The sequence below is a fragment of the Thamnophis sirtalis genome, unplaced genomic scaffold, assembly GCF_051295495.1.
Source record: "Thamnophis sirtalis isolate CommonGarterSnake01/CBP01778 unplaced genomic scaffold, rThaSir2_p1.2 scaffold_11, whole genome shotgun sequence".
Classification (NCBI taxonomy): Eukaryota; Metazoa; Chordata; class Lepidosauria; order Squamata; family Natricidae; genus Thamnophis; species Thamnophis sirtalis.
The window spans coordinates 40339826-40365492 of NW_028261391.1; the positions used below are offsets into that span (position 1 = coordinate 40339826).

Below are 25667 nucleotides of genomic sequence, written 5' to 3' on the forward strand. Positions count from 1 at the left end.
TCATTCTGTATTTCCCATTGTATGGAGGTGCTGGACACATTCAGATTAGAATGTTTTTTAAATTGTGAATGAAAATGCCTCTATTTTTTTTTAAATTATAAGACATCTAAATCTATTTTTCTGAAAGAATCTCATTCTACCAATTCAAAAATTAATGTATTTTCTTAAGTCTATAATATTGAATCAAATTTGCTGAAAGAAGAGTCACACTTACTGAAAGAGTAAAATCTCATATCTTTCTTCCAGAAAATAGTCCACAATAGTCCCTGAACTCTTGAGACACCTGCTTATATTATCCATTTTCAAAAACAATTTGTGCAGATGAAATTTTAGATTGTGATAAAAGAGTATTTGAATTAGATTAAAGTGGTGACAGGAGGCAGTTAAATAAATATTTAAACTACTCTTGCAATTGCTGCTAACTCTAGAAAAAAAATGTAAGCATCCCTTTTCCATATTACAGTCCTGGGATTTAGGTTGGGGTTTGGAGCAGTACACTGGCACTATGGGAATCCACTAGTTCTTTACATGCTATTTTGCAACTTAAAAACACCCCCAATAATTTATTGTCTGTACTTTGTAGCAATGCATTTTCAAATTTTCCCAGTATGTATTGCTGCATAACAGAATTATTCATCCTCCTCTGCCTTTAGAAGCTTTATCTGAATAGGCAAGAAAAATATCTTTAGTGCATAATGCAAAAAATGCAAAGATACAATCACGGGGAGCATAATTCCTTTGACTCAGAGATCCAGTTGCTGAAGAATAATGGTAGGAGAGCAGCTATTAGAAATAAGAGTTCATATCTGGGTAGGACAAAGATCATTAGTTTTTAATATAGTTCTGCTAATGCTGCCTTCTAATTCAATCTTGCATCTCATCATCATAATGACTAGCCATCTAAAATTAATTTGCCTCTTACAGAATAGTGGTTTATCCTGGTCTCCTATATCAGAGAGAGAGAATGTAATTGAATTGAGAAGAGGAGAGATTCACTAAGAGCTTTTAAACAATTTTTGTTTAAGTTGGAAAAACAGTAAATTTCTCAGTCCATGCAGCATTTATGCCCGATTACTGTCACTACAAATCAAAAAGCCAGACTAATGCAAATTTGAAATGCTTTATTGGCATGTCTTAATAGTCAGGACTCAGGTAATTAGAGAAGCACTTAAGCCATAGAAGATTCAAAAGTATTAGAAAGATTGAGTCATAATCTGCTAGCAAGCATAAAGGATAGACAGAAAAGTTGTGTGTAATAGTGTAGAGCAGGCTGTCAAACTCTTGGCCCAGGGCCTGGATTTGTCACACACTGCCCACACCTAGTTTAGCAAAGGGGGGGGGGGAGTCCCAATACATAACATGCCTCTGTGATGACACAAATTTGATACCCCTGGTGTAATGTTTGAAGACCAGAAAATTCTAGAAGCCAGGCTGAATATCAAACCTAGGTTGTGAATGGAAAACAACAATAGTAAGCATAGGAGTCTGCAGTTGGAGAGCAAAAGCCTGGAGGTTGCTTTTATATAGACCCAGCTGCTGTTGTGGTTTGATCAAGGTTTTTGCAGCACTCTCCTGCCTAGGGAATATGCTAATTGTCTCTACTCAGCCCTTTGTAGTTGCCAGTAGGTTCCAATTTGGATGCCCTGCCAGCATGGTGCTTCGTTATCTGAACTGGATTTCACCTGCTCAGGTTTATTGTCTCTTGAAGCTTCCTGATTGCCTGCTAGCTCTGCAGGCTGATGGTCTTGTTTGCTGTTTAATTTCACGTTCTGCAGATGAGACCATAACCCTTACAATTCAAATTAAGGGAAATTCCTTCCCTGCATGAAACTTCCTTTACCTTGCTTGGATCTATGCAAATTGCCTTTTCATATCAAATAAGTTAACCTGACATTAAATGGAGGGATGCTCACACATGCCTTCAACTCCATAGTTTATTTTGTAATAATGTATTGCATTTGTTGAGTAGAGAGTGGATTGTATCAGTTGAAATGACTTTAATTTCAAAAATTGTAAGAAGGCCCAAAGACCCTACATGTTTGATTTTTGATGGTTGATGTTTAATGAATTTATAGGCTGCCCAATCCCGAAGGACTCCGGGCGGCTTACAACAATACATTTAAAAATAGAAAAGTTAAAAACAAACATAGATTTAAAAGACCACAACATATACCCAGTCAATCGGGGCTGGAACTGAGTCATGAGTTCAACAGCCCGGGGCCTGCTGGAATAGCCAGGTCTTAATAGCCTTTCGGAAGGCCATGAGAGTGGGTAGGGTCCGGATCTCTGGGGGCAGTTTATTCCAGAGGGTCGGAGCGGACATCACCCAGAGAGTTTTATATGAATGACTTCCTCTTCTATACTTCCAAATAGAATGTAATGACTTTGCTGATACTATCTTAGATCAAGAGAATCTTAAATGTTATGTGTGCACGATCCACTGAATTAAATGTAATTTTCTACCTCAAATTGTTTACCACGAAAAGGTTTAACTATTTCTCCTTGACTCTAAAATGAAACAAAATTAGCAGTGAGTTCAGTCCTAGGTAGAGGCAGATGTAGGGTCTCTTGCTTGGGCCGGGGATTGGGCTAGATGATCTGTGAGGTATCTTCCAACTCTGTTTATCTATTAATTATGATGGGTTTTTAGTTCTTTACTCAGGTGAAAATGAAATGTAGATGAATAACTAAAGGAAGTGGCAGCCTCCCAGCCTTTTTTTGCAGCAGCTCAGAGGGACATTAAAATTTCTGCTTCTTGGTTGACTGGGTCATTGGAGATTGCTGCTGTCTGAGGGTGTGATTTAATTACCTGCAGGAACAGCTGTCTCAGCTGTCTCTATGAGTCAAATGGTAAGCATTAGCATTATTAAATACAAAGCAGGCAAGGAGAAGGTAATTCTGTTTGCTGTAATTGTCCACTTTAGCTAGAATAGTCCAAGAACAAAAAACAAATAAAAAAACATCACTAAACCATCTTGCATAGAGTTCACATTATCCTCTTTCAATGTACTGCACTATCTATATTTAAAAAGTTCTCAAAAATCTTCTGAGTAACTTTTTTTTTTCTGGAGAAGTAATGTCTTTGCCTCCAAAAATCACACTAGCCATGTTTTTATATTGATTGACCTGCTCATGCAACAGGTTTAACTGAGTCAAGCTATATTCACTATATTCAGTAAAGGCAGAGTGTTTAATTAATAATATGCCTTTACATTTACTGTGTAGAGGGAGGGAGAAAGACAGAATAGACTTTTCTCAGTTCAGTATCCTCCAGAGATTGGATTATAATTCCCATAATTCAAGTAAGTAGAGCCATGGTCAGTCTTCTGGGACATGATGAAACTCATTTAATAGTATATCTGGACAGTTTCAATTTGGAGAAGTCCATATAAATGAGTAATAATTTTCTGTATTTAATAAAAATAAAGCAACTATTGCTTGTTGCTCAGGAGTAGTTTTGCTGTGGGAGTAATTTCTCCAGTTCTGGCCAGAAGTAATATTCGGTTTTTAAACAGGAGGAAAGAAAAAAATGCTGTAAAAATATTTTTGCAATAACAAAATTGTGGATTCACCCACTTTTTATGTATAATTTTCAACACCCCTAAAGTGAGCATTGGATGATGTAGATATGGAAGACATCATATAAAGCAAATTGGTAATAATTGTGCTTAGTCATAATAACAAACATTCATTTGGAAATACTACTGTACGCTATATACTACAATCATATTTTAGGAAAACTCTCTGATTTACTGAAATTATGTAAAAATTAGACTGAGACAAAAAATTCTAGGAAAGTACAGAAAGGTTTAAGTCAAGAGAGAATTGTGATTTAAATATTTAACAACATATTCATGTACATAGCAGTCATTTCTACAATGTGCTACATGACTTGTAAGGCATAATGCCCAATAGTATTCCTCAAATTAATGAACATTCATGTTGTGCAGAAATGGGATGCCTCCCTAAACAGGACTGTGTTTATTTCAGAATTGTAAATGCATTTTGTAAACTGTAATCTCTTTTTTTGATTCAGTGCCTGCATTGAAGTCCTTGAATAGCTCAACTGAGTTCATGGTTCAGACAGTCTCTCCCATTTCTTTAAGATATTTTATATCATCCACAATATCTAATCTGACTGAACTTTTTTATTTATCATAGAACTGTCCCATCTTTTTATTATACTGCTTAGGATTGCCTATCTATTTTTTCCAGTCTTCTCATCTTTTTCTTCACAAACTAGGAGGTATGATATGATAACCACCTAAAGGCAGGCCAGAGAACGTCATCAATAAGCAAGAATTTGTACCTGATTCACTGGTTCTAGCTGTGAATTAGCCTCTTTCATTGTAGATGCTTTTATATTTGTAAAATGTCTAACTAAAATATTGAGTATGTTCTATCTTCATTTTCTTGCAAAGCTACAGAAGCATCCAGAAAAAGTGCATATAATTGTATAACTTACTTTCCTTTTAATTCTAGGTTTGGATACACTGGAATTTTTCATGAAGTACTTTTCTGATGGCAGTCCTAAGTAACGTAGCTGTAAAGGAACTGGACACATGAGTATTCCTGATGAATGTGATTTGAGTTCTGTAATAGACATCTATTCTTAACAATAGCCGTACAGAAAGTGTAACCACCTGCAGATCTAAACTGGAGCAATGACCCAGAAGAACTCCTAGATGTAGATGTGCATCTTTTCCATGGACTTTGATTAGAGGTGATACAGCCTCCTCACAACTCAACGTAAAAGATGAGTGATGGGGTGTGGATCATGCTTAGTCCAGCAGAGTTTGCTCAGCTGCAGCAGTATTCTGAATGTAAGTACCGGTGCTTACTTCAGCCAAATGCCCATCATTCTCTTGATGATTATTTATGTTAGCAATAATATTTCAACTGATTGACCTCCATCACATAGTAGATGAGGTACAATCTTGTTCAGTTTTGCTTTTACAAGGCGCTACAGTTCAGACCTTGGCAACTGAGAACTCTTAACACTGAATGCATGGAACACATAGTACATCTAAGCAACACATACAGTTTTTAGGGAGTTTAACAAGAGGAAAAGACAAGAGGGGAAAGTGAACAGAAAAGCTGTATTTTCTGTGAGGACAAGTTCTGAATAAGCCATTAAATGTGTCCTTCAAGCAGAAGAATGCTCATTAGTCTACTGTATTGTTGGCAGCATATAAAACTTCCAAATACCAGGGAGTGTTTGGGTTGGGGTGGGAGCAAAGATTTCCTGGGAAGTTCTCCCTCCAAGCCTAAACTAAGTTGTTCAGATAAACACTTGTGCACCATAGAAGGGACGGGTATTGTAAAAGGACTTATTAACTATTCAGGGGCCAGACCATTGGCTTTTAAAGTTATTGGCCTTCATTGTCTACAAATTAATCCTCAGACTGGGAAATAAACAAGGTGAGCTTTAACTCTTAGTATTCTCACGCAGGAGATTTGGATGGTTCCAATGCTGCTGGCTTTTTATGAGGCTCTAAAGACCTAGCTCTGTGCTCATAAAGTGAAAGCACCTATCTCCTAGCTATGTTTCTGCTGTTGACTATGATGGTTTTCTTGTCTGCAATAGCAATAGCAATAGCAATAGCAATAGCAGTTCGACTTATATGCTGCTTCATAGGGCTTTCAGCCCTCTCTAAGCGGTTTACAGAGTCAGCATATTGCCCCCACAGTCTGGGTCCTCATTTTACCCACCTCGGAAGGATGGAAGGCTGAGTCAACCTTTGAGCCGGTGGGATTTGAACCGCCGAGCTGCAGTTAGCAGTCAGCTGAAGTGGCCTGCAGTACTGCACTCTAACCACTGTGCTACCTCGGCTCTTGCAATGGATTTTAATTTTTGTATTTAATTTTTGTATCTATTATTTCCTTTTATTCTGTTGGTTTACTATCCAGAGTCACTTGTTGAGATAGGTGGCTTTACAAATTGGTTAAATAAGTATATCAGAATAAACCAGAAATTAATTTATAGGAATTAATTTACAGATACATAGTAGGATGGTTGTCATGACTAGGATATAATAATCTAAGCATATAATTTGTTCAAAACAGGCAGAAGCAAAAAAAAAAAAAAAAGAGGAGGGGTTTCCTATTCAGAAATCCAAGGGAATGAATTTGATTGTAGAAACCACATGTGAAGAAATGAATAAAAATAATACTGTGTTTGATGTCTACTAAAGTTCACATAGACACAGGGAAGGTGTGGGTGGTTTTTTCAAAACATAATTGCAGAATTTTCAAAAGAATATGAAACAGTAGTGATGGAAATTTTATCTCAGCATCCTTTGGGAGATGAATTTTGCCAAGCACCATCCTACCATTGAATTTCTGATTTGCCTTGCTGAAGTCAAAGAAAGGCACAAGAGGAGTAGTTACCCTTGTTTAATAGTGATAAAGAAAATGCCAGGGGTAAAAGGACATCTTAGTAACAAAGACCAAGGCATCATTTCATACCGCACAGAAGACAATGGAAAATCTCTCCAAAGAAAACGACAAAGATAAAATAATATTAAATGGTTGAGGATATAGTGCTGGGTGATCTGGTTAAATAGTGCTCAACAAGCTGCTGAGATGTAGCTGAGGATGTTTTGAAGTACTAATGTAGTTTATGATATGGCTAGACTAATACCTTCAAGACTTTAAATTGCCAATGTTGTCATGCCGAAAAAGAAAAAAACAGTTTTGAAATTTACAAAAAAAATTAAAAATGCAAAATGCAAAGCTTCAAAGAAATTGTTACATGGAATGTATGAAGCATGAAAATGGAAAAATCAACACAAGGAAAGATGAAATGAATTGATGATACATTGACTTAAGCTACAGCAAATTGAGATACACTGGAATTGAACAGACAGAAGATCATATGTTTTACTACTTGGGACATGAAAAAGAAAGAACAAATGAACAATTTCATAATTAGGAAAGGACAGTATTTGGTACAATGCAACTCATGATTGAATAATATCAATTAGTCTTGTGGGATATGTATATCAGTTGCTGAGTGATGATGGCAAAATGCTAGCAGGTGAGGCAAAACTACTCAGAACCTGTTAATTTTGTCTCCTTGTGTCAGCAATGTAAATGGAAGAAGAAATATCATTCAGAAAACAGATTAAGAAAAGATTATTATAAAGATTAGCAGTGCAGAAGAAGAGGAGTTGTTAAAAATACTTACACGTCTAACGTTTATGGAACTGACCAAGGCAACTCTTCTGTATATCCATACAAATAGCATTATATACATACACACACATCCACATTCAAAGGCATATTTTATATGGAGCTACATAAAATAACCTACCCCAACTGTGCTGTGCAGATTCATTGGACTTCAACTACATGACCTACAGCCAAATCCTACATTCCCATTTGGGAAGATTGGTGTGAAGTTTAAGTGCTGAGAATGTACAGAAAAGAATGTTCCCACTGACTTATCACCATGAATTTAATCTTTCAGAGACTTTAGCCTAAACATCACAAAATTCATTACCCCTGAAGAGATGGGATCTTGAGCAATCCCTATAGTTTATATATAGAAGCCTCTGTAGACATCTCAAAGCAGTTTCTTTCTTTTAATCATTTCCCTGTGGTTTTTCAGTCTATTTTATCCTTTGGGGCCAGTTTCTTAATCCCGAGCAGTTGAACTGTGAGACTGCTGGGACATTTCAATTCCTGGAATTCTGAAAGCTCGCTAAGAAGGATTAAGAAGCAGAGAACAATGGCTTCCATTAAGATATTTTATGGAAGAATTCTCCTTAAATATTGCGGATGGTAGAGTTAAAAAGAGATACTATCATACCATGCTATATTAATTCTGTAACATAAACCAAGGTACAAACCCGCACATTATAATACTAACCATGCCACATTAAGACTCTGCTTTTTGTACAATTTAAAGTGGCATGGTTTAGTCATAATGTTATAATGGTTGTTTCATATATCATGCTAAGCCTAAAGTAAACAAACCTTGCCCTTGTGAATTAGCCCATGTAAAAAGTCCAATTTATTGTCACACTACAGGCATAGGCTATAATCCTTGCAAGTAGAAAGTTGGCATCACATTAAGTATTTAAAAATTGAAAGGAGTAGAATATAATCATTAATATCTTAGCACAGCCATGTGGAAGAGATGTCATATTTTTATTTTTTTAATTTTATTTGCTATAAGTAAACAGCACATTAAATGGAAAAAGATACATTGATATATATCTGAGAAAAAAAGGAAATACCTTATTTCTTTTTCTCTTTTTTATGAAGCATTATAAAGCCACTGATTAAATGTTAAGACAGAAATATATTAGTCCTTTCACTGCATCAGTGAAGAGCCAGGTAAGGGTTGAAAGTGAACATATTTTTAGGGTTATTTTTTTCCCCAGAAGTATATTTGCAACACCTACAGTCTAATATATCCAAGATTGTTCATAAATGTTCAAATTGTATATTAATAAAAATATAAATTTGGAGCTAAAATGAGCCATCAAAAGCTCATAGATCCAAATCATATATATTAAGATGCTTCAGATCTGTTTACATCTCCAGCACAAAGAATGGAAAGCCATTCCATAGAGCCGAGGTGGCGCAGTGGTTAGGGTGCAGTACTGCAGGTCACTTCAGCTGACTGTTATCGGCAGTTCAGCGGTTCTAATCTCACCGGCTCAAGGTTGACTCAGCCTTCCATCCTTCTGAGGTGGGTAAAATGAGGACCCGGATTGTTGGGGGCGATATGCTGACTCTGTAAACCGCTTAGAGAGGGCTGAAAGCCCTATGAAGCGGTATATAAGTCTAAGTCTAACTGCTATCTTTCTTAAATAACCAAGCATCCTTTCCTGAAAAAAGATGAATGTATTTTAAAATACACCAATCCAGTCACTTAGAGAAGGCCATTGAAAGTCTTCCCTCCATTTCAAAGTACATGTGGCATGGATAAGAATAGAATTGAATTGAATTGAACAGAATTGAACAGAATTGAATTGAATAACAGAGTTGGAAGGGACCTTGCAGGTCTTCTAGTCCAACCTCCTGCTTAGGCAGGAAATCCTACAACTGCTTTTCTCTGTGGTTGCCCCCACTTCTGGAATACTCTTTGTTGTTAGATATATAGGGCTCCTATTTTTCCTATGTTCCAAAAATTAATTAAACTTGTCTTATTTTAGCAAGTCTTTGACTGCAACTGATTGATTGATTGATTGAAGACATCTGTCTTGGCTTCTGCTAGGAATTACCCAGAGACCTTCAGAACTGGTTATAATTTCTGAAATACATATAAATAGCTATTCTAGGTCTTTTGATCATTTTGTCCTTATATATTAAATTAAATGACCTAACGATGCCATTAATGCTAGGATCTCTCCCTCTGCAGAGGTGCTGTCTCCTCATGTTATGTATTTAATAGTCCGCTCTGCTTTTCTGCCTTTATGATACTTTCAATCATTCTAAATACCCCATGCAGAGATGGAGCTTCTTAACAATATTTTATGTCAGGCAGAGGAAGGGAAAATGGTGCTTTCAATCACTATTCTATCTTCATAGCAATTCTATCAGTAGGCTGAAATATATTAGTCTGAGATCATCCAGTCAGAATTCAATGGCTAGAATTTGTCTTTCTTTACTTTTATTCTAATGCTTTATCAAGCTGATAATACTGATGGGAAGCATTATGTGGCTGGTATTAAGATTCCCTTCCCCTGCAAAAATTAGAAATGCTTTCTACAAAAAAGAAATGGTTATAACTACTAGATTTTAGTGGCTGTAAGACTGGCATACAAATTGCATAAAGAAGGCAGGTTTTTTATTCTGCACACAATAACATAGTCCAACATTTGTATTTGCAATGTGATGTATGTGTTACTTACAAGATAGCTCTGAGATTAGGAAAGTAGCTCTCACATTTATTAATGCAATTTAAGCCATTTAAAAGAAAGTAGAATAGATATTCATATTAAGGATATATGTATAATTTTTACTATTCAAGGTGTTGATATTATTCTGTACAATCATTCCTTACCCGGTTATGAAGAACTTGTTTGGAAGTAGGCTGTTCTTAATCTTATTGGCTGTCTTTCACTTTCAGATTCTACCAAGAAATTGAGAGATGTTTTGGAAGAATTTCATGGGGATGGTATTCTGTCAAAATATAATCCAGAACAAGTAAGGAAACTTGAATTAACTGTATTCATAAATGCCTATTGACAAAATAAACTAGCTGTGCAGATTTCTGTGTACAAAATTCCCAAAATATCTTAATAACATTTTCAGGATAAAATGGTTATTGAATCTTATGTAAGCTTTTTAAATTATTCAGACCCTAAACCAGTGTTTCTCAACCTTGGCAACTTGAAGATGCCTGGACTTCAACTCCCAGAATTCCCCAGCCAGCATTCGCTGGCTGGGGAATTCTGGGAGTTGAAGTCCAGACATCTTCAAGTTGCCAAGGTTGAGAAACACTGCCCTAAACCAACACTACATATGCCTTTTTACATCAGTTTTTAAAAGAGGTGTGAGTAGATAAAGTGATTTTTATTAGCCCCATAATACAAAAGAAGGAAAGTTTTTTTGTGAGATTAATAGTAACTTCTGGGAAGTGATTTTTTTTAAATTGCTGAATGGGAAATGAAAAGATAAAACTACCTCCCTACACAGGGAGCAAGAGTGCAAACATCCACCAGTGCTTAGCTTAAGTTATTTTTAATTACAAGATATTTGCTAAGGAAAGATACATTTGGCATCATGCCCAGGGTAGTGAGAAAGGGAACGGTAATTCATTTTTGTATGAAAATTCTCTCAAAATATTAATCAAAATCAAAAGCCAAGATCAGGCTGACATTTGCCCTGTTGATTTTCCAGAAAACAATAAAACTATTTGTTCTAGAGAACATTCAAGTAAGATTTGTAATAAGTTGCAAGATCCTCCTTTTCTGGTTCCTATATTGGTGTAGTTCATCTGCTTGTAAGGCTGTTCTAATCATAGTATAATACTGGATATAATATTGATTTGTTTTAATCTTCTTACATGGAGTGGGAATTTAAGCTGCTCACAGGCTATGAGAGTAGAGCAGCATAAAAATCCTAGTAATAAATAAATAAGGATTTCTGACAGTCTGCAGTCCATCTCTGCTCATAAATTAGCTCTACTGGATTTAGTGAGAAACAAATCCTAACGTTTTGCTATTGGATGAGGCAACAGAGTTTTAACTGTTCTACTTGGAAATTGGAAAACAAATAGCTGCCTTATACTAAGGAGATTTTTAAAGTCGCATTTATTTGTTTTTAATTATTACTGACTCTTAAATGTTCAGGGTGGAGAAGCCTATACATTACAGGAATGTTTCATAAAATCATTTAGTCAAAATGCATGTCATTTACAACATTTTAAAAGTTATGCCCACTGTTTTCTAAAGATATATAAAAGTGAACAACAACTTAATGAATAAATATTACATTTGAGTACTGTATCATTAGTTTATGCCTAGGTTTTGTCTCCCCTCCCCCTTACATTTGATATATTGAAGTATCGCTATTTACTTTTTCAAAATGGCACTTAGAACTTAACTTGGTGGTGGGAGTAAAAGTTGAGAAAGGCATAAGGATGATTCTGTCATGTTGTTCTTTTTACTAAGATGAAAAAAAGGGGGGTTACTAAACATGACAAAATGAACTATGTCTTCATTGCGGTAGGAAAGGGAAATTAGCAAAAACAACAGTGAGTTGTTTCCAGGTAAGAAAAGGAAGAAAACTGCAGAGCTATTCATGAAGACAAATTAGTCTAGAACTGAATGTTATTAAATTAAATAGGAAGTGAGGACAAATTATTTCTGTGAAATTTTTTGACACCTAAAGTAATTAGAAAGACAAGTCGACAAAAAACTCAGCACAAATTGCAACCACATTCCTATTTAGAAAAGTAGTTGTTAGGCTCTTGGAAGCGAGCAGGATAATGTTTGTGGGTGGCTAGAAGTTGTGCGTTCTGCTTTCTGCCAAGAGCACATACTGTGGTTTCTCTTCTGCACTAAGCAGTTGATGTAAGTATATTTCATTACTATCCACTTAGAAATATGGTTGCATTTGCCATTGGGTATAACAACGGAGTGCCTTTAAAATCCTTTGAAGATGGATTTGCTTTTCTGGGGAGGATGTAGAGGAAGCAGACCAAAAAGGAATATATAAAGAAAGAGAAGATATTTTCATTGAGGTCTTTTGTAACCTATACTTTTTATTTGTTTAATCATCCTCCCCTCCCTACCCCTTAGAAATAACTTTACAGTGGGAGGGAGGAATAATCCACTGCCCAGAATTATACTGATTCAGCCAAGTTTCCTTTTTCATTTAAGGAAGGCCAAAAAAAGATAGTTCTTTGAAAGGAATAGCCATCATTGTTGACAGGCAAATTAAAACATTGTTTCAGATAGCAGATTACCTGTCACAATAATCACATTGCGGCTGCCTCTGAAGTAGAAAAGATTGTAAATTTTTGAGTGCAAAGTGAGGCAGTATGGATATACCAATAGTATCTTTTTCCTCTAAGATTTCACATACAGTCCTGGACCAAATAGCAAAATATTTTTAATTTTTTGCGGGCAGTTATCTTTTCCAGATTTAGATGCAATCTATTATTTTATTTTCAACTACCTTTTATTTTTAACTGCACAAGACCAGTGTTCATTTTTTGTTCAATTGTATTATTTTATTTTTAAGTATTACCACATATACCAAATATATTGATACATATTTGTACTTTCGGTGATTTTTCTTGCTGAATTTCCAAATGCTTACCTAATTCAGTGAAAATCTGGCACTTTTGATTTTGAGCCAGTTTGAGGAAAGCAACTTGCAGAACAAAATGATTTTTTAAAAATCCCATCTTTATTATTTTTATAAACAACTCAAGGCAACGAATATACATAAATACTCTTTCCTTCTCCTACTGCAGTGGTTCCCAAACTTGGCAACTTTAAGACTTGTGGACTTCAACTCCCAGAATTCTCCAGCCAGGAGAATTCTCCAGCCAGGAGAATTGCCAAGTTTGGGGACCACTGTCCTACTGTGTTTCCCCAAAAATAAGACAGGGTCTTATTTTCTTTTAACCCTCAAAATAAGTACTTGGCCTTATTTTCAGGGAAGTCTTATTATTTTTGAAGTGCAGGAGGTGGCAAGCGTGGTCACCTCACGGTTGCTGCTGTGTTGCAATATTTTGGAAAGGGCTTATTTTCAGCGGAGGGCTTATTTTCAGAGAAACAGGGCATTTTCCTCACAACAATAACCCTGTGGGGGGAGTTGGGTTGAGAGTGACTGGCCCAAAGTCACCCAGCCAGATTTCATGCCTAAGGCAGAAATAGAACTCTCAGTCTCCCAGCTTCTAGCCCACTGCCTCATCTACTAGGCTGAACTGATATTCTGTAAAGAAAGCTTATATAAATTCACAATACCAACAGCCCAAATAAATTTATCTCTACTTTCCATGAAGCCAATTGTACTGTCTTTTCTAAACTATATAATGAAGATGTTAAAAAAAGAGCTTTCAGAGACTATTTAAATACTTGAAGCCAACACAGATAAAAGGGAATTAATATTTAAAATATTCATATGCTACCAAGCCATACAACAATAAAGATTGGAAGTCAAATCAATAAATAACAACAAAAATCATATGCAAGTCCCAGGCAAAATAAAAGTATTCTTAGTTACATGTTCCATTCATTCCAACCTTCTTTTACTGTAGATCATGACAGGAAATACTAGTCCCAAAAAAGTTTAGATGAAAATTATGAGAAATTACAACTGTTTAATAAGATAGAGTAATATTGTAAACATTGTAAAAATATTGTAAAAATCTAATACTCACTAGATTGCAATCCTGGGAATAAACTCTACTGGATTCCCCGTCCTGAATAACCTCATGAAAGATTTTGCTGTTTGCTGCAGATCCAGTTCTATAATAGGCAGAGTAAGAAAGATGGCTTTGATGGCAAATAATGAGGGGCAGGGAACAATGACAAGATCCATGAGGTGCATACAACCTGCCTTCCACCATATAATTTAGCCTGTTTCCCTCAATTCCAGTTAAGATTCTTATTTCTCACCTCACATCAGATCCATGTGTTAGTCTGGAATTAAGAGAGGTACTCTGTGTTGTTCTTTGCCTCATCAGAAAATCAACCTGAAGCAGCATACTCTCTTACTAACCCTAATTAAACTCAGATAGTGTTAATGAAAATAAACAGAGATAATAGATATTATGTTCAAAGCTCTTTGACAGAAGTCCTAGATACAAATATAACAAACAGACAGACAGCATGTGTGCACATACTAGTGGTGGGTTTCAAAAAAATTTAGAACCTCTTTTATAGGTGTGGCCTGCTTTCTGGGAGTGGCTTGTGGCCATGTGACCAGGTGGGAGTGGCTTGTGGCCATGTGACTGGGTGGGAGTGGCTTGCCAGCCATGTGGCTGGGTGGGCATGGCCAATTTGTAAAATGTGGTGAAACTCACTTAACAATGCTCTTGCTTAGCAACCAAAATGTTGACTCAGAAACTCTGGCATTTGAAGCACGCAAGTCTTAAAGCTGTCAAGTTACAAGATCCTTGCATCCCTAACCCTTTAGAAAGAAGCCCAAGGGATGTTCAAACTTGACAGCTTTAAGACTTGTGGATTTCAACTCCCAGAATTCCTCCTTCAGTCATGTTGGCTCAGGAACTGTGTGCAAGTCTTAAAGCTGTCAAGTTACAAGACCCTTGCACCCATAACCCTTTAGAAAAAAACCCAGGGGGTTTCAAACTTGACAGCTTTAAGACTTGTGGACCTCAACTCCCAGAATTCCTCCTCTTGCTCTTCATCTTGATGATGTGCGGACGGGCGGGGGAGGGAGCTGGAACTGGTTGTAAATGGTACTGTTGATTTGTGGAACCTCTTCTATAGAAGAGGTTAGAACTGGCAGGAATCCACCCCTGGCACACACACACATTTCACTAAATCCTTTGAACAGAAAGCTCTTCCTTTCAGAACTTTTTTGCTATCTATCAACTATTTGCAAATTTCCCAAGCCAAAGACCTCATTTAAGATCTTGTAGTAGAACATATTTTTTCATCTGATGGTGAAGTTTGAAACAGGGATACTTCAGAACAATGTGTGCTTCCAAGTGCCTTCTACGGTGGAGCACTTGGGAAAGAACTGCAGTCTAATTCTTCCTGGATACTTGAATTGTCTTTGTCCAATGGAGTAGCTACATTTCAATGCGTCTTCACTCAACTTTGCTTTGTCTTTCTCTGCCCTTTATTCATGCCCTCAGAAGCAAGACACTTTGAACCAAGTAAGACTTGTTTTCCAACTCAGGCTCTCATGTGTTGTGCTACCGTATTTGTTGCTTTGTATGGTTGCTTTGGCATAAACTAAGATTTCCCTCAAATTATGTAAGTTTATATTTATAAGAAATTTTAAATCTGCACATTATTAAACCCCCCAAAATTAAACAAAATTGCTTATCCTGGAGAGCAATAAATCCTTAGGGAGGAAAAAAAAATATAATCCTTAAAATTTGAAACAGCCCAATTAGAATGAACCTATTGTAGCCATAAAATACTTCAGAAAGAAAAATCAGGAAAATGTTTATTTGAAACAGAATGGAATATATTGTCATGGGAAAACTCATGACTGATAAAGATACTCCAAGCGTTATCCCAGAGCATTGGGTCTGACTTGTTTCCCATTCACCCAAGCCACAAATAATGAAAAAGAATTTTGTGTTGTTTTATTTGAAAACTTTTGGGAACAAGTTAATTGGCAAGAAAAATAAAGAGTCAGTGGAATTTTTTTCAGTGTTACAGGATATCATAGCATATAGCATATCAGTCCAGTTATTTGGACAATTGAATAGAGTAGTGACAGTAATGCTTGCTAACTGTTGTTAATAATTTAGATTAAACATTGCAGGGAATATAATAGGCTTGTGTCAGAATTATGAATTACTGCTACCAGTAATAATTCACAGAATGAAAAACTAAGAGCTGGCAAGAGCAAGTTTTTGGCAGCTCTGTTAGCTTTGATCTCTTCTGCTGCCTGACTTATAACTGCCCTACTTGTTTTTAAAGCAACTTTTATTATGAAGTCACTATGAAAATTGTGGGTTTCCTGTTAACAGGAGTGCCCTGTCTTCCATCAGCTACCTTAGAGCTCAGCATAGGGGAAAGCTCTCAAGAGTCCCAGCAATTAAATGTGGGCAAGGTGTCCTTGTTTGCCAGATGGCAAGCAGGACAATGAACAGAACTGAGTACATCTGAAATGTGTGTGTTTGTGTCCTCTTGGACAAAGATCAAATACTTCTTTGGCCAAGCCCATTCTATCAATGTCACCAAGAAGATTTCAATACATTTGTCAGAATTACTTCCAAAAGTTTATGCTGCTTTGCCTTTTGTGTTGATGCTCAAAGAACTTTAGTTGTGTTGCTTTTTGAGGTTCTACCTTCACCACTGCTACTGTTGTTCTGCATATATGCATGTAACCCTGATTTCAATATGCACATAAGAAATGTATTACTGTGCTTCCTTGTGGCATACTTAAATATAGTTTGTATTCCTGAAATATAATGTTAATTACATGTATTATAGCACATGGGAAAGAGGTGACATATCAGTATACAGGTAAGCTGCAGCTCTAATGAATACCTGTAGATGGATTTCATGATCCATGGGCTTGCCACAAAAAACACCAGATAGGCCTCAACATTCTGTGCATAAAGTTATTCTCTTAAATTTTAAATGCATTTTTTTCTTTCTTGGAATAAACCTTTCTTCAGGCCTGTGAAACTCAGTGCTCAAAGAACACCATCAACTGATCTCCTCTGTATGTTTGTGTGTGTGTGTGTGTGTGTGTGTGTGTGTGTGTGTGTGTACAGCATATTTTAAATGCCAATTGATTCATAAGACAATAGTGTCTACATGGCTTTTCAATTAACAAGGAGATCCTTTGTCCATGTTAATCTTCAAATCCAGGAGATTAAAGATTGCATTAATCAGATGTAATCCCATGCTTTATTCCGGATACTTTTCCCAACAGTTTTTTGACCCATCGGCATTGTCTAATGACAAGGTTTTTGACCTGTTAGGTATAAACTACTACCTTAACAGTTGTATTTATTTGTTTCTTCCTTGATTTTTTCTTCTTCTGCCCTTCCTTCATCTAGCTCCTAAATTGAAAACCTTAATTTAAAATGGGGAGGAAATATAATGGTAAGATTTCTAACATTTAAAAATTAATTTTAAAATAACAGTTGTGTCTTTTACTTCCCTCCTTCCTGTTAGCCTATTGACTATGAGGGGTTCCAACTTTTTATGAGAACATATCTGGAGGTGGATATTCCAGAAGAGCTCTGTGAGCACCTCTTCATGTCCTTCAAAAGAAAAGTTGGCCAATGTTCTCTCGAGAACCAGCAGCAAAGTTCCAGTATTTCACAGCTGAGCAACCTTGGTAAGCCCTATTTTGTATTTGCTGCTTCAGTTCTCACAAGTGTGGAAATGGCTGACACTGGAATATTTTGAGGTGTCTTTCTGGGCAGGTTTGACTCCCTAAAAGAGTAAATGGGGTCTGTCACTTAATGATACATTGTTTAATATCTTCTGCTTAGGGTCCTGTTATGCCCATTCCAGGAAATTCTGTTCTATTTAGTTTCTTTGAATTTCCACTTAATGAAATGGGCATTTTAATCCTCATTGGGCTGTGTTTTTCCCCTAATATTTTTTATCACAAAAATATTTTCATAGATAGCATCCACATTCAATGTCCATGGCAGGGATGTGTAGGCAGGGGAGGCAGGGGAGGCAGAGCCTCACCACTATCATCATGAAAAGAAAAAAAATGTAAAAGGAAAAAGGCAAGAGCTGAAGTCAGGCTGAGCTAGTTGCTGCCAGAATCACCGTGGATGACTCTGCTTAGTGCTTAACTGTTTAAAAAAGCCTCTAAAAATGCACCCTCTACAGGAGGAGGCAGGAGAACGACGAGCCTCATCTAGTCTGACTTTTTATGATCACTTGAGCAGAGTTAAGCAAGGGTTAAAAGCTGAAAAATTCCAGACGTAGATGAGGCACGTAGTTCTTCTGCCTCCTCCTGTAGAGGGCACTTTTTTTAGAGGCTTTTTTAAACAGTTAAGCAGAGTCATTCATGGTGACTCTGGCAGCAACTAGCTCAGCTTGACCTCAGCTCTTGCCTTTTTCCTTTTACATTTTTTTTCTTTTCATGATGGCAGGCAAGAGCAGAGTTGAAATCCTCTCTGAAACAGCTGGAAAAGGTAGGTGTGGGTCAGAGGGAGAGGGAGGAATTCAAACTTCATCCTCCTGGTGCAGGGCTTTGGGCAAAAGCTGGAGGGAAGTGCTCTCTCTCCCCAAGTGTAGTTTGATTGCAGGCAGAGCCATGTTGTCTTTTCAAACCTGTAATCAGTGAAGCTGGGCTGGATCCTTCCGGGGTTGGGGGAAAGTGTGTGACTGTGCTCCAGTATGGCTCTTTGACTGGCTTCCTGCCTCCTCCTGTGGTCTCCCTGACTCCCTCCAATCCAACTGTGTGTGTGTGTTTGAGGGGGGGGAGGGAGAGAGGGAGGAAGGAGGGGAAGGGAGAAGAAAAAGAAAGAAGGAAACTTATTTAGCAAAAGAGAAAAACAAATGCTGTCACTTTAAATCGGAACTGAGCATGCCTGGCTGTAGAATTCTGGGAGTTGAAGTCCACAAGTCTAAAAAAATTGCTGCCTCACCAGCCATAAACCTCACCGCACGTCACTGGTCCATGGTCTATCTTTTCTGTAGCTGTGTAATGGCAAGGTAAATTAAAGTGATTTGAATTATGAACTGAACAAATGATTCAGTAATCATTTTATCACATATTAGGTTCAGGGCTTGATTTGAGAGACCCATATCTTTGATTTTGTTTTAATTAACTCCTTTTCAATGTTCATATAAAAGGGAATGTGTGTGTGTGTGTATTCTGGTGTTTAGGTATTTATTCATTCCGCATGTTTCTCTAAATAATGCTTTTTATCAACTAGATCTGCTTTTAAAATATATGGCGTATGGAAGGTAGTTTGTGGCAACACAAAAGGAGATGTGCTTTTAATAGTGTCTGCCTGTTGGGAAAGAGGGCTTCACTGGTCTACTGAAAGGGGAGGAGAAGGATAAATAGACCTGAATGCAAATGACCACTTGTGACTGCTCTTAAATTCTTTTAAACAACCATTGTGGCTCAACAGCACAGTGGTGTTGATGTTGCCTGTCTCAGCATTTCTTTTACTACACCTTAGCAAGTAAGACTGGTGGTGCTGCTGTGCTCAGGAGGAGCATCTATGACATAGTAAGCTACTTTCTGGATAGGGAAAAACAAGAAAGCTTGAGGAAGCTCTGAACCAAGCTGAGGAGATTGATAGGAAGACGGAAGGAAATCAAAACAAAAACAGCCATCTATTCATTTTCCCCCCTGCCCCGCATCCCTCTGCACGTAGAATGTCAGTTCTATCAGGAGTTATGAACAGGAGTAGCTGCCACATGTGAGCTCCTTTGCCCTGACAAATATCATGCATCCATCCTCGTCTTTCCCTTCCCAAAATGCTCCTACTGCTATTCCCATGATGGGGCCAAGCCAGGCTAAGTGAAAGGTCTCCCCACATAGTCAGCTGCTTTGCTCAGCTAAGGAGGAAGCAGCAAGTTTTCTGCTCTGTCTCATAATGTGCTGTGTTATGCTTCCCCGCAGTTGATTGGGCTGAAATTGTTTCTACAGCAATGGTTTTAAGGCTAAAGCAAAACAGTATGTAGCTGCAGCTCTGTATTCTGCCTAAATATGTGTTAGTCTTTTGTGGAATAAAAGTAAAATATGCAATTGCTATTGCAAATTTGCAATGAATATTGATCAGTTGATGGCAAGTGCCCATTGCTAAAGCATATTGTCTATGTTCTTATGTTTCTTTTATGTATTCAGAATCCAAGACTCTTGATACAGGTATATCCATCCAGACAGAAGTTGCTTGTGCTCCTGTTACAGGTATCTAATATAAATGCTTTAAGAGCTGCACAATCTTTCGTGTTTAATAAGGAGCTTTTATGGGCACCAAAAGGCTGAGTTCTATTCAACATTAGTCCCAATACTTTGTTGTCACTTTCTGCTGTAAAAACAAACACAAAGCTAGGGACTACCCAGTCCCTGGAATCCTGCACAGAAACATACAACAGCAACTAAGTAAACATGTTAACCAAACAATCCTTGGGTGCTGAGAGATCTCCCATTATGTCAGAGTGGTCTGGCTTTTCTAATCCTTATCCCTTGCCAGGAAACAGTTGCTATGTGGTGATATATCCTTTCTTCAGAGCTGTGTTTCTGATTTTTTGGTATCTCCTCTACCATTCTACTTAGATGCAGAAGATAATCAGGTGAAACATAGGAATCAAGAATCAAGAGTTTAATATTTTTAAATATATATGTAATCTGTTGCAATCTGGATTGATTGTATTATTAGCGATATGAGCTTTATGAAAATGAATTTGAGCTGTTTCCATGCCACCTTCTTATAGCAAAATAATACGCCATTTACTTCTCTATTAAATTACTAGATTAAAATTGACACGCTGGTGGGAAATGGTAGGAGAGTCTGGTGGGCAATACGGTAGGTAGGAAAGGCTAGCAGAATTATTACCAAGAAGAGCTTATGCAAGTACAGTAGAGAAAATGGCAAGTTCACCAAGAACAGTACAGAAAAAGTAAGTTCCTCAGAAAAATAAATTAGTAAATTCATCAGAAAAGCATAAGTTCCTCAGAAAAATAAATACAAGATCCTCAATTTTGTGTTTTCATCTTCCTCTGACAAAGTGAATAATTTATCATATCAACATCTGTGAAGGGTTTTTCATGTGATATCTATATGAAGTATTAAATAAATAACTTAATCATATCAGGATTAAGAAATATTTTTGCCACATCATTATTGGCAGGCTTCTCTTAGATGACTGGAACTGCCCAACCTTTTTAATTATTTCATTTATATCCTGCCATTATTATTTTTACAAATAATTCAAGGCAGCAGGCATATCAAACACACCTTCCTCCTCCTATTTTTCCAACAACAACAACAACAACAACAACAACAACAACAACAACAACAACCTGTGAGATGAGGAGCCAAGAGAGTGACTGACCCAAGGTCACTCAGCAGCTCTTATGCAGGGCTAGAATTCACAGTCTCCTGGTTTTCCAGCCTGATTCCTTAACCACAGACAGTCATGATTTATTGGGGTGGGGTGGGGGTTGTAGAGTTTTCTTTGTCTTATGAATTATGTTAAATCTATTTTAAAGTATATATTATTATTTTCATGCTTAGACCCTGAAAAGTGAAAGAAATCACAGCAACCCTATAAACTGCAAAACAGAGTTTCAAGGGATCACATACTATAAACTCCTAATTAAGTTATTCACGTTTCAGGATTTACAAGGAAATCCTATCTCTGTGAAAATCTCTTGCATAAAATAAGGTCCAGTTATATTTGGGGCACCAAGGGAATTTACACAACCATCAAGAAGGGCAGCACAGAGGTAGTGTTCTGAGCCATTCTGGCTGAGATGATGGGTTTGGAAATAATAGTCTAACATGGAAAGGAAGCCTCCATCTTGAAAAAAATTAATAGAAAACATCATGTTTTATTATGATTCATTTCATGATTCATAAATCAAGGCTAATTTATCACTCTATTTTAAATTATAGGGATCAATGGGAAACCGCTTCTAAGTGCCATGGGAAGGCATACACCTGAATCCAAACGCCCCCAGACAAGTCTAGCAGAGCCACAATCAACATCTCTCAGTCCTGTTCCAACATCCAACATCAAAGTCCTTGGGAATGCCTCACCTAGCTGGTCCAGATCATCATCACAAAAATCCACTGCTGGTAACCCTTCTGCTCACAATTCCTCAGGGTCCTCCAAGATATCCTCAGGTTCTCTGCTTACCCCACAATCTCCAGGTGAGATCTGCCTTTCTTTTATGGAGGCATTCCTATATATTTTCCAGCCTCACCCATATATAGACATAAAATTCATTTCACAGGTCAAAATCTTAGTATGGGATAAACATCTGGTAAAGAAACCTGAACTGGAAGGTGAGCTGAGGTGATGAAGTTTTGGCCTGTCTGAGGGTTCGAGAAGTAGAAATATCTACATTAGAGTGAGAAAATGATTTCAAAAGAAATTTGCAGCATTGGCCAATAAATTACTTCCAGTGTGCTCCCTGATTCAAAGGCATTTATCTGCTATGTGGATCAATCATTTTGAAGGAATTTTCACCCAATTTACAATCACATTTTGGAATTTCCAGAATTTCCATTGCTAAGCAAGACAGTAATTAAGTGAGTTATACCTGATTTTATGACCTTTTTGCCACGGTTGTTAAGTAAATCACTACAGTTGTTAAATGAATCATGCAGACATTAAGCGAATCTGGATTCTCCCGTTGACTTTGCTTGTTGGACGCTGGCTGGGAAGGCTACAAATGGCAATCATATGATCCCAGGACAGGGCAACTGTCGTAAATGCATCCTGGTTGCCAACTTTTCATCACATGACAACGGGGATGCTACAGTAGTCATAGATGCAAGGACCAGTCATAAGTCATTTTTCAGTGCCATTATAACTTTGAACGATTGCTAAACAAATGTTGCAAATCAAAGTCTACAGTAATCTTACTGGGATTATGTTATCTGCTGCTTGAGCACTGCACTTTTATTCCAAGCATTCTGAATTCAGCAGTTTTTGATGATGTTTTTTTAAATGTTTGTGAGAAGGGTGGTGTAAGAGTTGCTTCCTTCTGAGTTGTTGTCATTCAAATATTTTATTATGTGGTAAGAGCAGCTGGGACTGGGTGACCCAATGTTTCCAGAGTGCTAGTTTATACCAGGGAGTAAAGGGTAAATAAGCAAGATTAGAATTTACTGGTGTACTAATTTCTTCACCCACACTTATTTCTTCCAAGTCACTTCTTCCTTTTCAGGTACAGGATAGAATCTAATAAATATATTAATCAGCTGTAGTCCACAAAAGTGCATACTGTAACAAAATATTAATTCACACAAGAGAATAATTTCCTTCCCCCTCCACTTCCATGCAAACATCCTTCTTCCTATCCTGTTTTCCTCATTCTGTTTCATCTGCTGCTTCTCTTCCCTCCCTCTCACCACATTCTCTCCAGGGGCTTACAGTTCTTCTCAGCCTAACTTCCCCATTGGGCTACCATGCTTTCTTCTTCACTGGAGTTTTAGGTTTGGATTTAAAAAAACACCTGTTAGCACAATGTAATTGTGTAATGAAATACATACCAAATACCTAAATTCTTGATTTGCCGTGCAGAGTCTGTTGCAGCCCCTTAGCTCACAAAAGTTAATTTTGATCTAAGATCCACATTGTAGCTCTAAATCAATTTCACCTAACAGCCTGAACCTGTTTTGAATTATAATCTAAAGAATGTCAGATTACAAAAACAACATGAACCTTTTTCTCTTCCTTTTAGGTTCCAAAAGTTTGGACAAGAAACTTCCTTTCAATCTCCGAAAGAGTAACATCTCCCTAAAAGCAGCCAGTCCACACCCACCAGCCCCTTTGGCTCAGGTAGTCTACCTGAAGGACATTGTCTGCTACCTGTCACTGCTGGAAAGGGGACGGGCTGAGGATAAGCTGGAGTGTAAGTGCTTGGGTGACAGGAAGAACATCTGTAGTCCTTCAGCACCACGTGCAAAACTATGGGTGCCTTGTTCACAGGTGGCAGGGGTGGAAGGAATGTGGGAGGGTTGTGGTTTTAGAGGAAACCATACGAGCTTCGAGGTTTATAAGGGGGTAAATGTTGAGATTCATATGGGTGTGAATCATGAATGAAGCTGCAACTCCTGCCAACCCGACAGTTCGAAAGCTTCCAAACCGAGTAGATAAATAGGTACCATTTTGGTGGATTCGTTAATGGGGACATGAAAAGAGCCCCCAACTGGACACTCCCTTGGGTAACAGTGATGTCACTATTTGATCCTTTCACCATTTTTTTTTCACAGGAAAAAATAAATAAATGAATACAACAAATTGTTCATTCATTCCTTTCCAGTTAAACAGGAATAGGAACCTATGGATCCCCATGGGCATTGTCTGACTATATCATCAGCTCCAATATGGCCAGTGATGAGTGATCAGAGCTGGAAAGAGTTGTGGTCCATATCAAGTGGCTCAGTATGGACTAAATATTGATTAAACAACATTTGCTTAGTATTCACTGATGGAAGACTTGTTATATTAACCCATAGCTCGTGTTTCTATTACTTTTTCTCTTAGGGGAGAATTTTCAGGGAGCAAAAAAATTGTGAATGATTTTCAAATATTTTTCAGTATGAAATGCTCAAGTTTCAGCAGTTCCTTCTCCTGCTATCACATCTATTCCTCCTGACTTTCTAAAATAACAGCTCATAGGCCACCACAAAAAATGAAATGGGGCATAGGTACTCTTTTAATTTGTTCACATGTTTGGGTGTGGCGTTATTAATCTGAAATGTTCCCTGTGTCCTTCCTGATAAGCGGCTTCTACTGTGATTAATCAAAAGGTGTTTGTGGTAGCATTTTTATTATGTGGCAAGAGCAGCTGGGATGGGGAAGTCACTGTTTTCTTCTCTAGCTGATACTTTAATAGAAAGGAAAGAAGTTAAGAGGTAACACTATGTGTACTTTAAAAGCTGCAGGTGAGCAATTCATGCATCCGTCATCAGCTCTGATGAAATACCAGTTCAGTGATGTAATTTCAAATTCCTCAGTTAGGACTTACCAGCTTCCTTATCCTGGAGGGTAAGAGTGTTTTCTCAAATAAGTAGCTGTGTGTTGAGGAGTGGAATGATAGAATATATGGGTTCAAATAGCTATAAACATTGCTTCTACTACAGTTGTGTTGGGAGTACTGAAGTGCTTCCAGATTGAAAGGATTCAATAGTGCCCTCACCATTGCCCAGGGGAGGCCCAGTTGGGAGCTCTTTTCACATCCTCGTTAAGTTGGGTATTGACACGGTATGCATTTATCTACTCACAGTCGCCCGCTTTCTAACTACTAGGTCACCCCATCCTGCAGCAACAACCAGGTCTCGAATGCAGGCATGCCGATCATCAGCCCAGGGTCCTATCTTGTGAGCCATCATGTTCCCACAAGTATTGCTGAAGACCTAAGACCTTTTAAATTAACTGCTTAAAAAATAAACCTAGACCGTGATTTGGAAGGGCAGCTCATCTGATGAATTTTAACCCTTTTTGTAATGTATAAACAGACCTGCTTCTTTTTTCTTTACACTTATGCTTTCTCCCCATATTAGTATAACTCTCAGTTTTGTTTTGCTTTCTATTTTTCCTCACCTGACTTCCAGCCTTATTTTGGAGTATGGCTACTAGTGGGCAGTTATATGCATAACACATGGTGTTATGTGAATCTTTTCATTGCAGAAAGGACTTTCCAGATACAAATGGAGTTGGAAGTCCTACGTGGATATAATAGGGAAGCTATTTAGCACGCAGGAGTGGTTGCCTGTTTATAACCTTTTTTTTCATCTCCTTCTTCCTTTGTGCTAAAGGAAGCTAAACTCTGAGTCATTTGCCATTTAAAACTGCTAGTTTATAAGCCAATCTCTATTA

The 25667-nt window shown here is 37.5% G+C and overlaps 1 protein-coding gene across 8 annotated transcripts in view; it reads left to right on the plus strand.

The window, feature by feature from the left end:
* DGKG (diacylglycerol kinase gamma) overlaps nt 1-25667 on the plus strand; it is a 159362-nt gene that overhangs the window by 72025 nt on the left and 61670 nt on the right. For 6 of the 8 annotated variants that reach the window (XM_087725581.1, XM_087725583.1, XM_087725580.1 and 3 more), the window contains 7 exons: nt 4483-4823; nt 10085-10161; nt 15296-15316; nt 17304-17469; nt 19957-20019; nt 21731-21988; nt 23527-23697. In XM_087725581.1, coding sequence (XP_087581707.1) covers nt 4757-4823; nt 10085-10161; nt 15296-15316; nt 17304-17469; nt 19957-20019; nt 21731-21988; nt 23527-23697 — 823 coding nt within the window. In that variant the 5' untranslated portion in view covers nt 4483-4756. Of the gene's footprint in view, nt 1-4482; nt 4824-10084; nt 10162-15295; nt 15317-17303; nt 17470-19956; nt 20020-21730; nt 21989-23524; nt 23698-25667 lie in introns of those variants that run through there. The other 2 variants (XM_087725584.1, XM_087725585.1) reach the window with 2 other exon arrangements.